The 21,478-nt window shown below is 40.2% G+C and overlaps 2 protein-coding genes across 4 annotated transcripts in view; both read right to left on the bottom strand.

The window, feature by feature from the left end:
- Window positions 1-11,213, bottom strand: part of prkd3 (protein kinase D3) — a 39,992-nt gene extending 28,779 nt beyond the window's left edge. For all 3 annotated transcript variants that reach the window (XM_023271905.3, XM_023271907.3, XM_023271906.3), the window contains exons 1-2: window positions 10,353-11,213; window positions 8,885-9,545 (exon numbers count right to left, since the gene is read on the bottom strand). In XM_023271905.3, the coding sequence (XP_023127673.2) occupies window positions 8,885-9,166 (282 nt within the window). In that variant the 5' untranslated portion in view covers window positions 9,167-9,545; window positions 10,353-11,213. The remainder of the gene's footprint in view (window positions 1-8,884; window positions 9,546-10,352) is intronic.
- A 138-nt stretch (window positions 11,214-11,351) lies between these two features.
- mocs3 (molybdenum cofactor synthesis 3) lies at window positions 11,352-20,292 on the bottom strand. Its single transcript, XM_023271918.3, has 13 exons — window positions 20,053-20,292; window positions 17,140-17,272; window positions 16,940-17,032; window positions 15,560-15,680; window positions 14,637-14,711; window positions 14,311-14,428; window positions 14,126-14,234; window positions 13,967-14,029; window positions 13,350-13,513; window positions 13,144-13,191; window positions 12,472-12,568; window positions 12,253-12,360; window positions 11,352-11,557 (listed from the first exon to the last, which is right to left on the bottom strand). Exons 1-13 carry the CDS (start codon window positions 20,143-20,145, stop codon window positions 11,400-11,402), a joined length of 1,380 nt encoding a protein of 459 aa, XP_023127686.2. The 5' UTR covers window positions 20,146-20,292; the 3' UTR covers window positions 11,352-11,399.
- Between the last annotated feature and the right edge of the window lie 1,186 nt (window positions 20,293-21,478).

Raw genomic sequence — 21,478 nt, 5'->3', positions numbered from 1 at the left:
CACTGTTTGGTTACAAGCCACTGCATCCTCAACGCGAGCCAGGTGGCTTCTGTTATAACAGCAGCAATGTTTTTTACATACATGACACAAACAGTCTCATCTCTCTTTAGTGATAATGTCCTGTACACGTGATGGTGTTTGCCTGCATGCATCTGTGTATTTATGAGTGTGTGCATGAGTTTTACATGCATTAACAGCATCCAGAGGCCAAGCAGAGAAGAGGAAGGCTGAGTCACAGGATCTAAGGCCTCGCAGGAAGAGAGCAGTGTGATCTAAGACATGCTTGGCCAGGCCCCCGCACACTGCTGATGAGTTATTGCTCAGCTGCGATCCTCCGCAAGCGCCTCCACCCCAAAGATATAGTGCAGTACACACTTCATCTTCCCTTTCTGGCCTGGAGTAGCAGGGGACAGCTGCCAGATTCACCTCCACAAGGGGCAAATAAACAGGTGAACCTGGGGAAAAGTTATGGGAGATTGATGGTGACTGCACTTTCTCTTGTTCTGGCAGAGCGGGAGGTCAGAAGGTGTGCGTTAATAGCAGGATGTAAGAATGGGCTGCTGTTGCACAACAAAAACATTAACAATTGGGTTCTATTGCAGAAAGTGGTTGAGGCTAGATGCTTGAAGTTTTCACTTTCTTTACAATAAATAATGATGACCTACTTTCACAGTTGTTGAATTATTAGTTTCACAGAAAGAAAATTGTACCTATGCATAAGAGGTAAGCTAAACACTCAGTCCAGCCAAATTCCAATGCTTGAACTGTCCCCTTCTTCAAAACAGACCTACCAAAAGGCAATTTCTCTAAACGTTTAAACACACAGACAAGAATAATGGCAAGTGCAGCATGGAGAAAAGCCATTTGTGCGCAGGCACACAGACTGAACAGGCTGTGCTGCTCTGCCGACCACAGCAGATTGGAGAGCAGGAGCAGAGAGAATATGGAAACAGGGAGCGGCTCTGAGGGGAACTAACCAGCAAGTACTGAAGAAAGACACACAGTGACAAAGCGAGTCATGCTAAGAGGCTGACTGGTCCCCTTGGGTTTAAAAATGCTCAAGCCAATCAAACAAAAGTGGAATTGTAGAGTTTTTTTTTTAGTTCAGCCTGCAGTTATTTTCATTAGGGCAAATAGTTGCTTAATAAATGAGCACTTTATTATTTAAGTGTGTAAGACCTTTTTTTCTTTGTAACTCGGACAGTTTCTTGTTGTATAAACATGTAATTTCACTTCCTCTGCCACCTTCCTATCAGTTTGACAGATCACTCTCTATACTGAAAGACAGGAAAGGCAAACAGTGCTGACAAAACAACACAGAATAAGACATTCTGCAACCTGCTCATACTGCAGGGATCAATAATGCCACACTGATATGATTGTGTGGCCACAACAGAGACCATGTGGTCTTCACTGCAGGACACCGGAAACATTTTTTGGCATGTTAATAGTACTGCTAAGGTCATGAATATTACATCTGTTTGTAGTAACCTTTTTAGCTGGAGGGTTCTTGAAGTCAGAGAAGTGACATTAGTGATTAACTCGGTCAAACAGGCAACTGTTAATATATTGAAGAAAGCAGTGTCCTTGTCATTAAGCCAAGTTGAACTCCTTCTCTTCAGCATTTGTCATGCTTGAAATCCTTAAAGTGTGCTGAGGTTGTCAGCAAGTGCAGTCAAGATGGAAAAACTGTTAATGAGTAAATTAATAAGGGAAATGAGATATCCTCCTTCAGTGAACCATTTTATGCCACAGTTACAAATTTATGAATGGAAACAAGTGGGGTCTCTCAGGAAGTACTTCTAAACCACTCCATGTGGTTGACTTCACAAGGACAAAGTCACCTGGATCCCTGAGTATTAAATGGTTGTACGTTGCTGCAGCCTACCACTTCAATATAATCGCAATCAAAGCCCTTTTAACCAGCATTAGCTGAGATTGGAGTGATGTGAGATTATCTCCTACCACGGGTTAAAGTCAAGTATGGTGAAGGACATTTGTGCAACCAAGAAGCACAGAACATCCAAAGCAAAGCCACACTTGGTGGCAGGAGCAGCTTTCTACTGATGGTTTTGGCAAAAAACATCAGCCGTACAGTGCCCACAACCTCTTCTGTGCCTCATGCAAGGTCTGCCAACAGGGCTGTCCCAGTCTCCCCTGCCCCCTGTCCCTGGAGAGGACCATGCTTCTCCACTCTGTCATTCTGAGACTCTTGTGGCTAGGCCCTGTGTTCTGCCTTGCCACTTTACATTTAAAGGGGAGCGAGGCGGCAGAAATGTGCACTGCAGATGGTAGAAATTACTTAGCTCACTTAACTTCAGAGATATTTTTTTCCTTTTTCTTCTCTCTCTCTCTTTTCCACAAATTACTCCAAGACTGGGGAAATTGATAGATTCCTTGTGCAAGTAGGCTTTTGAGTTGTACACGGAAGACTTTTTTTCAACAATCCCCTTTGTGATATCAATTTAGTCAATTCCATTGCTTTGGAATACATCACCGTGTTTGCAAATGAACACTGAAAGTCATCATAGTTTGAAAAAGGCTGAGGCCATAACGGTGTTTTTTAGAACCAGTACCAACAGTGAATATTTTGACTCATGGGTGACTTGTTTTTTCTTGAGATGGAGCTGAATGTGCTTTCCAGGAAATGTCTGGCTCCATGTATATCACACATAAAGCCCTGTGCTGTTGGGACGTCCTCTGGGGTGAAATATGTCTGCCAGCTTCATAGGAACATGCAGATGTTATACTGCCGAAGGGAAGGAGGGAGGGAGATGGTGGTGATTTATTTCCCGTGTGCTTCGGTTGGTGTTGGTCGATGTGAACTGCAGTCTCTCCATTTTCCATCCGAACCCTTGCAATTTTCTCCTTTTACTTCCTTCTTCTTATAGCTCTGTTATACTCTCTTAATCCTTTCTGTAGATACTACTCCCCAGACCAGCTTTTTTTTATCATGAACATAATATCCCAAATAAGGGAGCTGATGAGAGCACAATCAGTTATTGATGATTGGTTTCCAAAGCTAACCCTTCAAGTAACAAATAAACACAATAGTCTTTAGTTTAAATCACCTAAAGGTAGATATAAAATCATGATGAAACTAAACAAATGCAAACCAAAGAAAATCTTCTCTACTGTTGCAGCTCAATCTAATTAATCTTGTGGAGGAATGTTGAGCTGATCTTGTTTTCTCTGCCAAATGTTACCTTGCATCATGCAAGTGATATTACTCAAAGGTTTAGAACAATCCAAATCCTTCTTTTTTTTATAATACTTTGCTATTTTCCTGTATTTTGTCCAACACGGCCTGTTTCTAACTCAAAAAGGCCTTTGTCTCGCTAATTACAGAGGCAGCTGTACAGACCTCAACCAGAGACTAGGAGTTACGGCACTGACAAAACCAGTGGGGAAACCTGTGGCTGAGGCAGCTGCCTTTCACAGCATTTCCAGCTGGAGTGAAAATGCAGCAACGTCCTTAGGACAAGCACTAAAATTAAAGTATTCATAAAACTAACATTTGAGGCAAAGGTTTAATGTTTTTTTTTTCCATTACCTTTGCCAAATCTCTTCAAATTTCCTTCCTCCTTTTAAGCTTTATCATTCCCTTTGATAGAGAGAGAAACTTTTAAGTGATGCCAAGCTACACTGTAAATCCTCCATTTATATCAATCATGTCCACTGCTAACATTTGCCAGAAGATTCTATTGTGTTATTGTAAGATATTAAGTACAGTCCTATAAAGACTGAAAACCAAACTGTCTTGACCACGCAATTAGCATTACCGCATCCATCAAAATCTCTCAAATATACTACCAAAGCAAGTGTTTCTAGCCTCAAATATTTCAGTTTCCTAACAGTCTAATCCCACCCATACCAAGCAACATCACATCATCCTCCAAAAATGCCTGGGTGAAAAGGAATGTTCTGTTGCTGGCTGGCTGTCCAGCATGACCAGCTGGCTAACTGGGAGTCATTCTCAGAGAGTCGTGAACTTTTGTCCCACCACTGCTCCCTTGCTGGCTGCACGAGAGGACTTGGGCGACACCAAACAGGAAACTCTCAACAAGTGGAAGCCATGGATGTTTATCTCGCACTATTCATCAAGCCCCAAAAACCAGACAGAGAAGTCAGGACCCAGATAGTGAAATAAGGCTGTCCCAACTTGGTTTTGCATGCAGCCACAAAAGGGGCTGTCAAAGGCCATCATGGGTTAGATCTAGGCTTGACGGTACCAGACTGGGGGTGGTCTCCACCACCCAATGCCCGGCTCCACTCATCCTTTCTCACAGTCTTCAAGGAGTCTGGCTTTGAGTTTATACTCTTGTGCCAAATGGTGACACTAAAAAAGTCAGATTTTCAAGTATTCATTAGATTGCAGGAGCAGTGACCGCAATAGCTGCTGTAAGGATCAAGTTGCCCCAGTTTAAGGTTGACCTTACTCACTAAAGTTGGTTTTTGTGGTTCAAACCACTCCTATCAAACCACTTTCAGATCAGCACAGAGAACAGAGAGAAAGCAAATCTATTCTGTGGAAGCCGGCCAAGTCATGTGGTTGAGTCTTTAACAGGAAGAGGAATGAGTCGTACAAAACCTATACAATACACAGCTATTACAACAGGCTGCATGATTCTCTGTCAAACAATGAGACTGATTCAAAACTGAAGGGTTAAGGCAAGATACGAAGTGTCAACTTTGGAGGCGTGACACATTATACACATTAAAGAGAGCACACGCAAACATCTGGAAATTTTACAGCTGTCCAACCACATCTATATTGCATCTGCTATTGCATAAAGCCTTGTATCCATGCAAATAACAAGTACATTCTACACAAAGGGGCACTGACAATTGGGCATGAGCAACTTTGTTATGATGTTGTTGTCTGGTACACCAAAGATCTGAGACATCAGTTTGGAAACGGAATAAAAGGCCCCAAAGACAAACACAAACACAGAAAACAACAATATTGCAGAAAAGTTCACCATAAAAACCAATGTTTTGCCCTTCTGTAGTCACAAGCTTTAGGAAGATGTCAAAACAATGTGACGGCAGAGTTTAAGATAGCAACCCTATAGCAACAATTGCAGCAGGAGCAGCAATAAATCATTACTTTGTAATAAGAGTGTATACACAACAAAACAGTCATTTCTAGCCTTTTCTCTTATGTATATGGGTATATACTTGTTGAATCTTCAAGTGCTATGCACTGGAGTTAAACCACAATACATACTGATCAATGTCAATAATACCTGTGTCTATATATGTAGTCATTACTAGTGTTGTAGACTCTGGAGATGAAGACTGAACTCAAGACTTTGCACGGAAGGTCTCAGGCCACATTTTACTCAGACAAAGAGAGTTTTGGATTTTATCTTAAGACTGGTTAAGATCAGAACGTCAAGAACATCACTATATTTACTGTGTCTTGTAAGGTTTCTTTGTTGACAACATAATTAGAATTGGATATAAAATTTCCAGCTTCAAATGCAACCAATAATTTGAAATTTATGTTACTATCAATGACTGTCTACCCAGCCCGCTCCATTTCACAGATACTTCACATCTCACCCAATGAGATTTAGCAAATGTTAGCTATACACATTAGCGATCCATGTATATACTGTGTGTTTCAGACCACTTGTTTCAGTGGTGGAATACAATAGTGTGTATGTTCCATATTTAATTATACATCAGTCATGGAGTATGGAACTTGCACTGCTTTGGTCCTGGTCTTGACTTTGTCTCAACCTATCAAAGTTTTAGTCTCGTCTTGGTCTTGGTACACTTGTGTCTTAGTTGAAGTGGTGTTGACTGCGACACTAGTGGTTACATCAGTGTCTCAACAACAAATCTGTTGCTCAATTGTCATTCAAGTTCTATTCTGGCAGTATCTAGGGTAGGACCTCTGTTAACACCTTGCTTTGACTGTAAAACCTGGTTTACTAATCATTAAAGTCAGTGAGAGGTAGTAGTTGGCTGTGTAAAGGGAAAACCCAGATCAGAGACAAGACACAATGGCAGGACTTAAGCCTCTAACATGCCTGAAAGCACCTTGGGATCTAATTAAAGGAAGCTGCTGAGAAAAGTGCATCTGGGTTGCTGTTTTTGCCTCGTTGGCACAGTGACCCAGACCCAGGCAATCAGCAGGAAGATGGACCAGTTGCACAGCCACTGTAACACAAGGTTGAAGGCAAACAAGATATCAACATGGTTTATATCACGATTTACATGCTGTAAATTCACAACAGCTGACACAGCAGAAAACCTCACACTGAACTGCACAGTTTTAAGTTGGGATAAGCATCCCTGTTTGCTACATGGCTGAGTGGTGAGTCACTTAGTGGCGCAGGCCAGCTCTCAGTGGAGGAAGCAGCACCACTGAGGGGGAATACACTTCCATCCAGACTCTATCTCCATGCAGATATTACCACATAAAGTTTAAAGCTTTTTCCTGTCATGCCTCTGCTGACAGACACCTGAAGTTCTGCTGACTGGAGACGTCCTGGGACGACTGTCAATGGCTTAGCAAGCTCGGGTCAGAGTTTCTCAGCTGGGAAACTTGGCTGGGACGAGTGGACTTTGCAAAAGGCTCGCCACTGTCATGCATGTTTTAGAACAAGAAGTGAATCAGGGATGGACTAAAAGCACACAAGGCCTACAGTCATATTTTCCATTGATATCAAAGCCATATGGCTGGATTTCATGAAATAGTTGAGGCAGTACACTGCATTTGGCAGTGTTTAATAGAAGAAATGCACAATAATGTGGATGAAAAGGCTGAGTATGTTCTGTGCTGGTGTACAGTACATTATGTTGAAAGAATATACAGCATGTTCAGATGTTTATTGTGTACATAGCTCTCTAAATGGAGTTCCCATGACTGTGGGTCATAAATTATACAATTTCCTGCCACATCTTATCAGACTCCATACCAACCTTAGATAAATCTATGTGATACTCAGTAATAAACTGCACAAAAGCAATAGGGGATCCTGATCTCATCCTGACAGGTTATCAGCAGCACCCACTCACCATGAATCCACTGCACTGATTTTCTTTATGAGTTGTCTTTTAAGCATCACATTTCCCACCCTTTTCCTGTTACAGATTCTTGCAACTATGCCAATATGTTACAGGATCCATGTAAATATGTGCAATGATGAGATTTTCTGCTCTGCAGACCAGAACTGTTCATAACTAGCTAGTGAGAATCAGCAGACCTCGTAAAGAACAACACCATTACCCTGCTCCTCTGGAATGTCAAATTGGACAACATGGAAGCAAAGGACACAGGCTCAATACAGATAGCTCCTTCACCATCTTCCATTTATTGTTCAACACAAGTTTCCTCCACATTCCTTTTTCTTTTTATTGTAATTATCATCCTCTCTAACAGAACTACAGTCCTGACCTACCTAAATGTTCAGATTCTAGTGGTTGATGAAAGTGCTTTGTTTAATCACCCTCTTTTTATTTAGTTGATGATAATTAGAGACACAAATGGAGTAATCATCATTATTCACAAAAGGTTAAAAAACTGCAACATGTGGATGCTCCCAGAAGCCATTTCATTATTCCAACAGGCTTTGCACACCATTAATCCCACGCAGCTATGAAGTACAGTACACACTCATGGGCTCATAGAAGGCCTGTAAGAGGTTTAGAGCATCTACATATGTTAAGAAGTACAGCATATTTAGTAGATAAATAATAATGGATATTATTAACTTTCAATTTAATTTGAAGGATTCATTTTAATTCTATGCAAATGTACTGTTAAATTTCACTCCCCAGTTTATGTGGAATTCGTTTTTGATCTCATTTGGTATTTCTACTCCAATGAACATGTTTGTCTGATAAAGAACCCCACTTCATATAAAAGGCACAACATGTGGTGTTGTAGCTTTACAATGCCTATTATATAGGGCTGCTTCAAATTAAAAGCAAAAATTTAAATGTTCTCTCAGTCTTACTTTGCGTATTATAAACAGGCACACACACAAACCATGATCAGGACTTCTCAAGCACTCAAAAACGAACAAGAACAAGGACATTAAAGCTGGCACCATTGATTTGCACTTCTCACACGACCAAATATGAAAAGGCAAATGAAGCAGAATGATGCAGTCTATTCTTGTGTTTAAAGCTTCTTTTCATGCTAAGGCTACACTCCGGTGTCATTACAACACATTACCACTGTCATGGAAAATAAAGTAGGTCCAACATACATAAGACGCACAAAACCACTGTGTAGTTTTGTATATATGCGTGCACTTGCATCGTGTTCAGTAACATTACACCACAATGTAAATAACTGGCACTGCTAGACTGTGTCGTGTAACTGGAGGAGCATCAGTGCTGTCGTGTGCATGCTTCTGCGGTGTTTGACTCATTTTGAGGCACATGGCCCAGATGTCTGCTTTGGAAAACAAAGCCTAAACAGATGAATATGGTAGAAGATGGCAAAACACATGCTGGTGCATCATCGTGTTGGTCCCCTACCACCTTTGATATCGTTGCCTAAGTCTGAAAACAAGGTCATATTAATGGGTATGCATGTGTTTGTGGAAAACCTTTTACCTCAAAGGAGCCTGTAGATAAAATGCTTGATGAGGGGTGACCTTTATGACCTTAAGTTGTGTGCTGAATGCACTTTTATTGCTGTTTGTTCAATGTTTTATTTCTCTACTTTTAAATCATCTTTATACTTAATTTTAAAGTTATGAGCTGAATGTATTTCCTTGCCATTGTAAAGCACCTTGAATTGCCTTGTGTACGAATTGAGCTATAGAAATAAGCTTGCCTTGCCTTTATAACTGAGAACAGAGTGTGAATTACAGGAATGGGAAGTTGTAAGATTTCAGAAATCTGATGTCATCCTTACCTTCTGATCCACTATGGAGCACACCAGGTCCTTGACAGCCGACAGCGACAGGTCACTGGCCTCCAGGTTCACCGTCTCTCTGGTCAGTCCGATCTGCAGCAGGAAGGACACCCCATGGAAAGAGCTGCGGGAGTTGGTGGGGCTGGGGGCGGTGTGACTGCCGTTGGACAGCCGCGTGTAGAGCGGTCCGGGTGAGCTCGGCGTCAGGGCGGATGACGGGTGGTGCGGATGGAGAGAGTGGAGGAAGGCTCGAGGTAAGGACGGGGGAGAGGAGGCAGACATTGGGTTTCTTCCAGTTGCGACGTGAAATGCTGAATAGTGGAGAATTCACTGAGTGCTGGTGGAAAAAAGCACAGCTGGACCTCTGCGGAGTGACTCGTATGGGGAATCTTTAGTCCTCATCAGTAGTAGTGACTCGACACTGTATGCTTGTATTAAAGCGGCATTTTCTTCTAGAAATTAAGAGGATAATAACCTATCCACCCACCTGAGCTCGCACAATGCACGCTCATTCACTAGATGGGCAGGTGATGGAGAAAAAGTCTCTGAGCAATCCGCAGACCTCTGCAGTAAGATCACTGCAACAAACTTCATATCCTGGAGTTTTGCTCCTTCTCCTTACTGAAGTCAGTAATCCACTCTGACCACAGGAAGCCTGTCACTGCAAACATACACACAAACACACACACTGCTATTTTTACAATGAAAAATGTACTCACTAATCTGAAAACAGTGGAGAAAATCCAGGGAGTATGAATGAATCAGGTATATTGGGAGCACAAATTCATTAAGACAACTTGTGTTACTTTTTGTCCACTTGACTTTGCTATAAGCAGTAATTCCACTACGTTATCTGATTTTTTTTTTATATATATATATATATATATATATATATATATATATATATATATATACACACACACACACACACAATTTCTATTTGAGTTTGCCTTGCTGCTGCCTTGTACTGTTCTGGTTCTCAGTACTTCCCCATGGTTAGCTTTGGGCTAGCTCATATTACCATACAGTACATAAACTATGCTAATAGAGCTACAACTTAAACATTTGTGTATGAAGTCAATACTTTTACAACGCTACTGTACTTTTATGACTGTTTATACATTTAATAAAGTTGCTACTACATCTAGCCTTTAAGCTAAGGCGCAAAACAATAAATGAACAGCTTAAAAGACACGTAAAAGTCGACAAAGCGTATCATTTCTGTGTTTACACCAATTCAAACTTCACAAACATCTGGAACCAAGGCTCCTGAACATCTGCACCCCTCCCACTTTCGATTGGCTTGCTGGCAGAACACAACCCGAGTCGAGAATGCCAGCAAAACAAGTTATACAAGCCCTGAATTTGCACATTTTCGGTACAGTTTAGTCGCAGCTGAAGCACTTCTTCGTGTAAAGTCCGTTTAAAAGCAAACGTCGAGTGAAAGGTGACTGAAATGATACTTTACCTTCACTCTCGGCGAAGGGCGCTTTTCTTTCCATTGTGAGAGCACTGAAGAAACTTTTTAACTCCATCCACTGAGGAAAGCGGAGTCTGAACGTTTATTCTTCTACACTTTTTTTTGAAGTCGCGCACAAAAGCACAGCGCCGCAGCCTACACATGACAAACACCGAGTGTAGTTTTGCACACAGACTCGCTGAGACTAACCGTGCCGTCCATTTATTTTCTCTTATCTTTTATTCCAGTTTGTAAATTCATGCGCATCTTATTATCCTTCCAGCTGTGACTACTCCCCCTGCTTGACGAGAAAATGAGCAGCGACCGTCTCTGGGGCTTGGAGTCTTTTATTATCTCCGCATAACCGACTTTCCATGTGTGGGGAGGAAAACTTGAACTACAGTCCGTGGTGAAGCAATGGCGCCTCCAATGGAGCTCCAACCAATGCGCCTGTGCCTTTCTTTTCCGTTATTTCAACTTGGCCATGCCAAGAAAAAATACTTTATTCCACATGACCCGGATCGTTTAGTAATACATTGAGCCCTCAGCAGCCCCTTAAGAGTTTAAATACAGAGTTAAATGGGGAATAAACTGACTTTATTTAAATAAAAGTACATCAAAGCAACAGATTGTCTGTTGACTTTCAGTTTGTTCTGTTTCTTTCTCTTCATCCATGAACAGCTCAACTTGAGCTTACTGGATGAATTTGTCTGTGGCTATTGCTTTCACTTCATTTAAAAAAGGTCGATTTCCTGGAGTACATACGGAGTTTTATGTTCTCTGCAACTACCTGGAACTTCTAAGGATTGGCAAGGAAAAAAACAGGAAGGGCCTGATTTTGCAATGATGCTTACGTGTTATCTGTCAGCTCACTAGATTACACAAGAGATTTTGGGAACTTGTCCATGGTTACTCTTGCTGAGTTAAATTCTGCAATTCAGCAGTAACATCAAGGACAGTTTACCTCCAAGCATGCCCAGTACACATACAACTGAAAATAAGCAAAGATAGCAGGTAAAATACATAGTTTATTAGCACAATGAGATTTAAAATGAATTAATATTGTGGAAATGTGGGGTCTATTCTCTTCACCCATGCCATGAGGCCTCCACTGATGTCTTTTACTGCAATACTGTCCACTTCTGATCCACTCATTTTCTCCAGAACCTGCACGGCCTTCTGTGAGTCATTACCCTGCTTACAGATCACATAAACTGGAAGAAACCACAGGGAGAAAACAATGAGAGATGATCACACCACTGGAGATTTGATATACTTTAGAAGAAGCATTTAGAAGATCCAAAAACACCACAAAACCTCAAAACTTATCTTTTTAGGCTTGTGTTTGTGATGTTTTTTGTAGCTTCATGCAATCTACTACATGTATCAGACCAATGTAATACTTTTATTTAATATAATCAATACTATTTTTATGTTTTTATTTAATTATATTCACCTATTGTTATTGATATAAAGCAAACTGTGCTAAATAAATAAAGTTGTACTTATAATTATAATATTATTATTACTAATGAATCTCAGCATCCTTACAAGAGTTTGAATGGTACATTAAATAAAATCAGGTGAAAGTTTAAAATTAAGATCATGTAAAGTGGTAAGTTAAAACTTCACAAAGCTAAATTTAGCTGACTGATTAAAGAACACCACCAAAATAATGTTTTGCATGTTAATTTCTCTACAGCAAGCCAGCTGCTCGGTTGACCGTACTTGTTTTGGAAAAGGGGTCACCTAGCAACCCCATTACAACCTGTTAGTAGCCGTCCAAAATAAGCCTGCGGCCCGGCAGTATGAGACGACACAGTGGACTGTGAATATGCACAAGTGACTCTACGTGCCTGTTCATTTCAAACAACATATACAGAGCCTGAATGGTGTTTTGCCAAGTTACCTGGAGGCCGGCAGTCACCTGCCATCTGCTGTTTCAATTCGCTGATTCTTTCCTGAAGTAACTGGAGATGCTCACTCTTCCTGTCCTCTAAACTTGAGAGTGGAATATCTGGCAGCAATATAAGCAGAATAATCACACAGGAATGGGAACCAGGAAGAATATGAAAAGAAAGTGCAAAACTATGACAGTAAATTTGTGTCTCCATTCCTAAAAGGATACTGAGAGAGAAGGGTAAGTGGCATATATCCACCTCCACAAGAGGGCGCACATCCAGCAAGACATGGGGCCCTGCGTTGTCCAATATTGATTTATAATCCTGGAATCACAATAAAACAGTCTTTAATGCATATACACTATGAGCTCTATGATTAGTGAGAGGTGTGGTTCTAGTTTTTGGAAAAAGACATTGATTTATATCTTTAGTTAAACAGGGAAACCAAAATTACTCGCAGCAAATGTTGAAACGCTGCCTGGATTTGTAATTGGGGAGTCCTATGAACATTTTCACTGCTTTTCTTTAAATCGCAGGAAACAAAACTGTTTCTAACTGGAGCCCCTTGCACAATCTCGTCTGCACCCTAATCAATCATGATCCCCATCTCTGCACCTAATGACTCAGTGGGTTTCAAAGCGCCAATTCTGCAGAAATATAAACAGATGCAATCCACCACCACTGCTCTCGGTGCCAAATAGAACATGTTATTCTTTCCCATAGAAATTCTACAGGCACATTTTAAGTCATTTCCCATTTGAGGCTGGGTCAGCACTGAGATGCAATCAGTCTATGAATGCACATGAAAACTGAGAAAATTGTGAGTAATCATAAAATAAACAGCACTAAATGCAGGCAGTCATGCAATGACTAACTGTTCTGGAGTATGAATTCCTTACCTGTACTGTGATCCTCTGATCTTTGGACAGGAGGTTAAGTTTGCGGCACTGAAAAGAGAATTTTCCTGTAATTAGGGGATAATTACGTGTACTTTCTAAATATCGTATTAATGAAATCCAGTATAAGAAACACTTCACTACATCCAAGTGAAAACGGGCACAACCTGCCAATATGAGGTACCTCATTGGTTTCTTTTACAACCAACCTTATCTGTGGCAGCAGACCCACAGAAAGCCTCATAGTCCACCAGTTGGGTCACACTGGGGTTTTCTCCACACACTGCACAGCCAGGCTGTTTCGGTCGCAGCTTGATCGACCTGAACCTGGCATCTTGAGCGTCGAACATCACCAGTTGCTGGCCGCAGGAAGCTGGCACGCCCAGTCAAGGGAAAGCCTACTTTATTACCACATTTGAATGGCATGTCTCTCTCTAGTACACATCACAGCAACAATCGGGACCTTTGGTGGAAAAACAGTACAACACTTCCTCAGCTGACGCATCATCACCAGGTGTTAGCATATGTACGGCAATGCAACACAAAGGGTAAAATAGGGTAAGTCTATTCCTTGTTGTTAGTTTCAGTATTAGCACTAGAACACAGTAACCACAACAGCTTCAGGGGACAATAGCAAATGAAGCGTCAGCAGAGTTCCAGAGAAAGCAGATAAAATATTTGTTTTATCAGCCATGCACAAAATACCTATTCATTGCTGATTCATCAAACGACAAGGCAAAATAAAGCTCATGATGCGAAGAAACATAATGCCCAAGGAAGGAGCAATGTGTAACACTGGAGTAAAGAATGGAAAAAAAAAAGATACAGCCTTGTCCAGAGGCAATCTTGAGGACCTCCAAAGCTTGGAAGCAGCCCATTATTCCTGGAACTGAAAGTGGAATATGTTACAAAAAGGCTTTGCTTATGCAAACTGTATTCTATGAAAACTTAAGGACTTCTGAGAAAGTTCGGGGACAAGACTCACCCACTCCCAACACTCCTCCATCAGAGCAGTTGGTCACCGTCTCTGGGGGTGGAGGTACTGGGTATAGACATCTGTAGCAAGGGCCTCCACGGTAGTTATATACTGTCAGCTGTAGACACACATAAATGATACTGCAAATTTCAAGGTCACACTGATGGGAAAAATAAGGCTGCTTTCAACCTTACCTGCCCCTCCATTCGCAAAGCACTTGCTGACACGAGAGGCTTGCCGCTGATCACACAGGCGTCATTCACCAGATAACGAGTGGGGACATTGTCTGAGCAATCAGCCACAATGTCATATATGAGGTCAGTGAAGTCAAGGTGTCCTCATCCGGGAACTTATCGGTATTACAGCTTGCTTACAGTTCCTACTGAATTCCTAAATGCTTTTCATGCATTACAAGTAATCACAAGCTTGAGTAAGAATTAGCAGATGGCTGCTATAAGATGTGTAGCTGAAGACAATTAGGCAGTGGCAGGTCTGTGGAACAGATGTAGGCTAAGGATACTGTTGAATGAGCTGCAAGGCGTTCTCCGTTGAGAGCTGCAGGTGGTAGGGAATACACTCGACAGTGGAATTTAGCCTGCAGACATAAATTCACATTTGGAAAAAGCAATTTAGTTCCTAAAAAGTCTGATTTTGTCCTCTATAATTAGCAGATTTGAATCACACAACTTCTATTAATAGCCATTTTGGTGGTTTGGTTACATCATTATAAAACCACAAAACTACAACATGTGACTTTTGAGTATGACATGGGAACTTAGTCACGTCTGCCCTGGCTTTTCTCTTCTTTCAAGCATGGCTATCTATCTCAACTATTAAAACAGTGGCAAAAACTAACTAATAACCTTAACATTTTCCCTGGTATAGTTTGCATCATGCACACAGCCAAACATCATTACAGAGTGATTAACAGCAAAACAAGGAAGGATGGTAATGTGGTGTGGCACAGCAGCAAAACAGTGTACTAGTTATTTGCTGGTCAGAGAAATGACGCCCCCATGTGGCTGTGTCTGTACATTGTGTGTGCTAACCACAGTAGGCCCACTGTGAGGTAGAAAGGCACCAAAAACAGCTGTCTCTAAAATAACATGTTTACACAATATTTGTAGACTTGGGAGAAATACACAACCAAATATAACTTGTGGTGAGACTGGAGAGCACCAGCATGAATTACAAACCAACCAAATGGTCACAGAAAGCCTAAAAATACGCCAATTATCATAGTTGCTGAACATGTACTAATAATATCTAACAGTAACTACTTTGTTCCAATTTGTTTGGGGCTGTTTTGTCAAAGATGAGCAAGGGCTCATTTATCAAACGCTCATCATCCTTGTTCTACAAGTAGTAACCTGTTGTAAGCTGCTTGTGAATTGCACATATTGTACACTGGCACTGTTCCACATTATGTGTAATTTTGTATACCTTTTAACTGCTTTGGCAGCAGACAGAGCCTTGGCCTGGCCCTGGTTCTCCTCCCCATGAAGCACCTGTCTGTGCAGGTTACTAAGCTCCACTTCGTCGTAGTCTAACAGGCCGAGGCGTCCTGAGGGAGACACGAAAATGAGCAATTCACTCAGAAAGACTATAAAGTAAATGTCCAACCATTACAAACAGTGGCCATTAAATTCCTTAACCTGGGTGCAAATTCTAAAAAGTGAGTATTTTGAAGGTTTTACTGGCAGTTTTTAAATTAAAAAGTCTAAACGTCATCATGTTTCCTTGAATTGCCGAGTTAGAATGCTAGCGATAGACTTGAACTGTAAATTTATGACAGTTCTAAAATTACACCCAAACCTTATGCACTGACTGGCCAAAAAACTGTCGTTCACTCTAATATTTCATTGGACCACCTTCAGCTTTGAGAACGGCACACATTGCTTTGATAAGCTTCTGCAAAGTCACAGCATTTATTTCTGTCCAGAGCTGCATTAATTTTCTGCCAAGATCTTGCATTGATGATGGGAGAGTCAGACCATTGCGCATAGTCTTCTCCAGCACATCCCAAAGATTCTCAATGGGGCTGAGGTCTGGACTCTGTGGAGGCCAATCCATGCCTGAAAATGATGTCTCATGCTCCCTGATCCACTCATTTACAATGTGAGCCCTATGAATCCTAGCATTGTCATCTCAGAATATGCCATCAGGGAGGAAAAACTCCATTGATGGAAAGACCTGGTATTTTATAGTATACTTAGGTAGTCAGCTGACCTCATTATTTGGGCACATAACGTTGCTGAACCTGGACCTGACCAACTGCAGCAACCCCAGATCATAACCCTAACCCCCACAGATTTGTACACTAGGCACCAGCCATGATGAGGGCATCACTTCATCCGCCTCTCTTCTTACTGTGATGCACTCATCACTTTGGAACAGGATAAATCTGGACTCATCAGACCACATGACCAACCACATTTGTTCCTTGAAGATGATGGTTCACTACTATACTAGTTTCAGAAATCTCCTTAGTTTTCTTTGCTTGATGCAAACCAATATTTTGACCTTTCTGAGACAGATTAACATCCTTTCTACAACCACGGGATATGCCATCTGACACGGTTGTTTAAGAGATGAGAAGCTCCTCACTGCAACAGCTACATAAGTTGTTGCTATTGAAACATTTTCATCACTGCAGTAATCATCCAATGGAATGCTCTTACCTATTTGCTTAGTTAAATACAAGTGACTACTTTTTTTTCCGGACAGAAAGTGTATTTCATTCATAGACAACTAAAATGTAGTTAATGATTTGACCAGTTTGGCGCAATGTCATGATGTGTATTATTAAACGAGATTACCTACCGATGCCTGCTGCTGCAAGATACTGTGCCAAGGGGCAGCCTAGTCCTCCACAACCCACAATCAGCACTGATGTCTTGGATAAGTTTAGCTGACCTGTGGACAATCAAGATTCACTCTGTTGTGTTGAATTGTGTGATAAACCTACCAACAGAAGGCTTATTGCATTGTGGATCAAAATAACGGTCTATAGCTATTCGTACCTTGCACACCCAGCTCTGGCAGTAGGAGCTGTCTGCTGTAGCGCATGATGTCCTCGTTGCTTAGCGCTGGTTTGGATGTCAGGGAAGTTATAGGTGTCACCTTGTCATGCAGCTCCAGGACAGTGGTATGGTTCTAATATCACACCAAGGGGGCATGTTAACACACTAAATAGATCAAATGTATGTGTATGAGAGCTGTGAGTCGTGTGTGATCACAGTCCTGAACATTTCTGTTAATAATGAGGAGGGAATAAAGTGACTTCTAGTGTGCTTACTTATATTTTCTTAAGCATTTAAGATTGATTTAACTCATTAAATATGTTGTATTTCTTTAGAAATAGGGCTGCATAATACTAGAGAAATCTGACAGCGCAATATTTTGTTTTTCTGCGATATGAAAAAATTCAGGAATTTTCACCAGATGATTTGAATAACTATTTGTGGTGACATTGTGGTGCTGATTTAAATGAGCAAACAAATTAGTTGAGTTGCTTTTTGTGGTGACGGAGTAGCTGTTTTTGGTCAACATCATTCTTTCTGTTGCAAAGTATTTCCTTAAAACTGATGTTTGTTTCTTTTTGCAACCAAATCTTCCATCTCAGTATTTTTCACCTGATCCTCTCTCATTTTGGTGTGTACATATGGAGCCTGCATGTCAACAAACTTTGTGTCTTGTGAATAAGAGACAAACTTTAAAACCCAATCACTTAAATGGGAAGAAACAGGCTTTCCTTGTAAATTAGTCATAAAAAAATGCAAATAGCATGAGTTTTCTTTTTGGATCAAGCAGCAACAAAAAGTAAATTCTTAACCTTTAAATGTACTGCATTTCCATGTATTTTTTTTTAATATAAATAAGAAAGTTTAATGTTTTACTTTTAACACACAATCATTTTCTCATGTTGGTGCTGTGTAATCGCTCTCAAGAAGTGAACAGTTTGGAATGTTACTCTTACATGTTTATCTCCTTTTTAAGTGCCTACCATTTATTCAGTATGTTCAAATGTGGATTTGTGTGTTTCTACTGATTAGGAGGTGAAACAATGACTACACTGTGATTTAGTAGGTGTCATGTGTCAGCTGTATTACAGGCAGTGATGGAAAGAAACAAGCGCATTTACTCAAGAGTTGTAGCTAAGTACAATTTTGATGCACGTCCACTTTACCCATCTCATTTTATGCTTTTTTATACTTCCACTCCACTACATTTCAGTAGGGACATGTTGGATACTTACTCAAAATGGAGATTTAACACAGTCAATGATAATACAAGCTTTTGAAATACAACACAATATGAAATATTTAACCTGTAGTTTCCAACCTTTGTGATTTCTGATGTTTCACAAAAACTACTGTGTAGTCGGGGACACACTTCAGACGTCTACAAATTTTTAACAACTCCACCAAATAGTGAATTTTCCCTCTAATTTCCCTCATAGTTTCATTAAATAAATAAATGATCCATGTTCAATATCTAACCAAAATTCAAAATTAGACCAGAAGTCGAAACTGAAAACAGATTTGTGTCAAACTTTCTAGTTTTTGTCTTTCCTCTCCCATTAATCACCTAATCATGTGATTGTGATGATGATGACACACAGATGGCAGGAACCAGTAAGCTTATTTTTATTGTAAAATTCAGAATATAGCTTCAAATCCCTCTCCTCATATATGAAACCCTCAGTGAATAAGCTTCCCTGCATATTAAAGACTGTATTGTATCATATTGTCACTTTACTCTCAGAGTGCCTTGGCTCCTACAGTTTCCTAAAGCAGAATTGTAGCAGAGCCGTTAGCTATCAGGCTCCTTTGTCATAAAAGCAGCTTCCAGTTTCGGTTTGGAAGGCAGGCACCCTCTCTGTTTTTAAAATTAGGCTTAAAACTTTCCTTTTTGATTAAACATACAGTTATAGCTGCTCAGGTGACCCTGAGCCATCTCTTAGTTATGCTGCTATAAACCACACTGTAGGTGGATTTTGCACGATGCACTGAGCATCTCTTTACTATTCTCCTCTGCTTCACTCCCTATAAATTTCTGTTACCATTGCTTGTCACTAACGTTGTGTCCTCCATCTCCTGTAGTTTGTGATGTGTCCTCTCTGCAGGTGTATGTGGCCCTGGAGCTACAACTTTCTGGTCAACTGTTTCAGGCCTTACAAACTTCCCCTTATGTGTGGTTGTCGGTTTGTCAATAGTATACTTTTCTCTCTCCCCTTTATCCTCACCCCAACTGGTCGAGATAGAGCTTTTTTTCTTCCTACTGTTGCCAAAAAGTTGTTCAAATGGAATCTCTGGATATGTTGGCTTTCTCTCTATAATATTAAATTGTAAGGTGTTCACTAAATTGAGTGACCTGATTTATGTTATGAACTTGTGCTGTGTAACTAAAACTGAATTGCAAATTGAATTCACGTTTCAGTATGAATAATTTCATGATTTCATAGATTTAAAAAAAATGTAAATTAGAGGGTTGAAAACAGCATTTGCACTTCAACTAAATACTTCATCTGACAGTTATGTACTTTACCTTAAGGAACATTTGTAATGCAGGATTTTTGCTCTGTATGCTGTACTGATACTTGTACTTAAGGAAAGGATTTGTATGCTTCTCCCACCACTGTTACACGACCAATATAATGTGAACTTACTCCTCAGCAGTACATTATCTTGACGGGACAATTGGGAAGTTCTCTAGCTGGCTAAAATGCTACTTAGCTGTCTTTATTACATCATTACTGTCTCATACAACGCGCTATTGTGTTCTCTGGCAGACTATGGGCAATGTTTGGCGTTATGTCGACTAAACTAGGCTACAAAGTTGCCAACGTTGTAGCTACGCCTTTAACCATGGTCCATAAAAAAGGAGGTACATAGTTTATAAAAACACAACAGCCACTTAGAAGTCTTTCATACCTTTTCCAGCTGTGCTAATTTCTTCTTCAGTGCAGCAATCTCTTTTTCTTTCTCCTTTAGCTGAGCCTTCAGACAACAGACCTCCTCAGCCATAGCTACACACAGGCGCAAAGAAAACACCAACAGCTACAAAAATATACCGCTTTACCACAAAAGAAATATTTAAAGTATGCTTTAACTGTGCAGTAAGATGTTGACATAGGAAGCACACGGCGCTAACTTCCGCGTTGTCCACGTGAAAAGGAGACCACGTGGTAGGTGACGTACGAGACGCTGAACGTCGAGGCGCTGCTGGTCTCTTCACACACTAGCGACTGAGATTTTAACCTGAAGATAAGTAAAATTATCATAAATTTTGAGAGACGAAGTAAGATTAAATCGCTTTCTCTCTGTGCTTAACCTATGTAGTTATCCCAGTACGTGCAGACTGCCTAGAGTAGTGGTTCTCAAACTGTGTGGTTTAGGGTTAGTCTTCTTTAAATGATTTATGTTGCTAAAATCGTGTTTAAAATGTCTTTAAAATACTTTTTTTTCACAAATTTATTTGTAATAGTAATTTGAGGGCAGACTCTTTGAATAGTTTAGGAGAAGAGATACGGGGATTGGTGAGCAGAAGAAAAAAAAATCATCCATAAATCAACCAAATAATCAAAGCTGCCTGTGTTTACTGACAATTTCTAAAATTAAAAAAAAAAAAAAAAAAAAAAATGTCCATAATGATAACTTATCTAATCATAACAATTTACACTAAAACAACACAATGTGATTTCATTGCTGCTGAGCTATCTGGTACAATATTTTGTTAGTTATGCATGATTAATGTTCTCTCTGTAGTCTTGGGGAAGCATCCATACACAGAATAATGTCACTGCTGTTATGAAAAAAAAAAACTTGACATGGCAGAAAAATATTTTGATTTCTGTAGACAGGTCTGATCTGTAAAATTGAACTTTAAAATAGCATCCCATCGTTTTTCTCAGCTTTATCAAGCTATATCATATTGTTGTTGAGTTCTTTGACGCATGAATGAAGTGACAGATAAACAGACACAGAGTTTTTTTCATTACTTACACACAAACACACACATGCTTACTTACTTACTTAACTGTTAAACTGATTTTCACTTTGAATTATCATTTACAAGCAAAATATGAGCTCCTGAATAAATGCCTACAATAATTGTATCTTAACAGAAATTCTTACTCTCATTCTTCTCCTTATTATTATTTTAAGTAGTAGCAGCAGTAGTAGAAGTAATTTATTTATTTTTTGTTAAAGAAATAGGTCTTATTTCAACCCTAACCTCTAATTATAAGACACAATGGTAAGTCTGTGTGTGTGTGTGTGTGTGTGTGTGTGTGTGTGTGTGTGTGTTATACTGTAAATGTGCTGATTTGCTGGTGAAAATGAATTACTATCAACGGCC

This window comes from Amphiprion ocellaris, chromosome 20, assembly GCF_022539595.1.
Source record: "Amphiprion ocellaris isolate individual 3 ecotype Okinawa chromosome 20, ASM2253959v1, whole genome shotgun sequence".
Lineage (NCBI taxonomy): Eukaryota > Metazoa > Chordata > Actinopteri > Pomacentridae > Amphiprion > Amphiprion ocellaris.
Note: the sequence above shows the minus strand (reverse complement) of the source record. Positions and strands in the feature narration are given on the sequence as shown.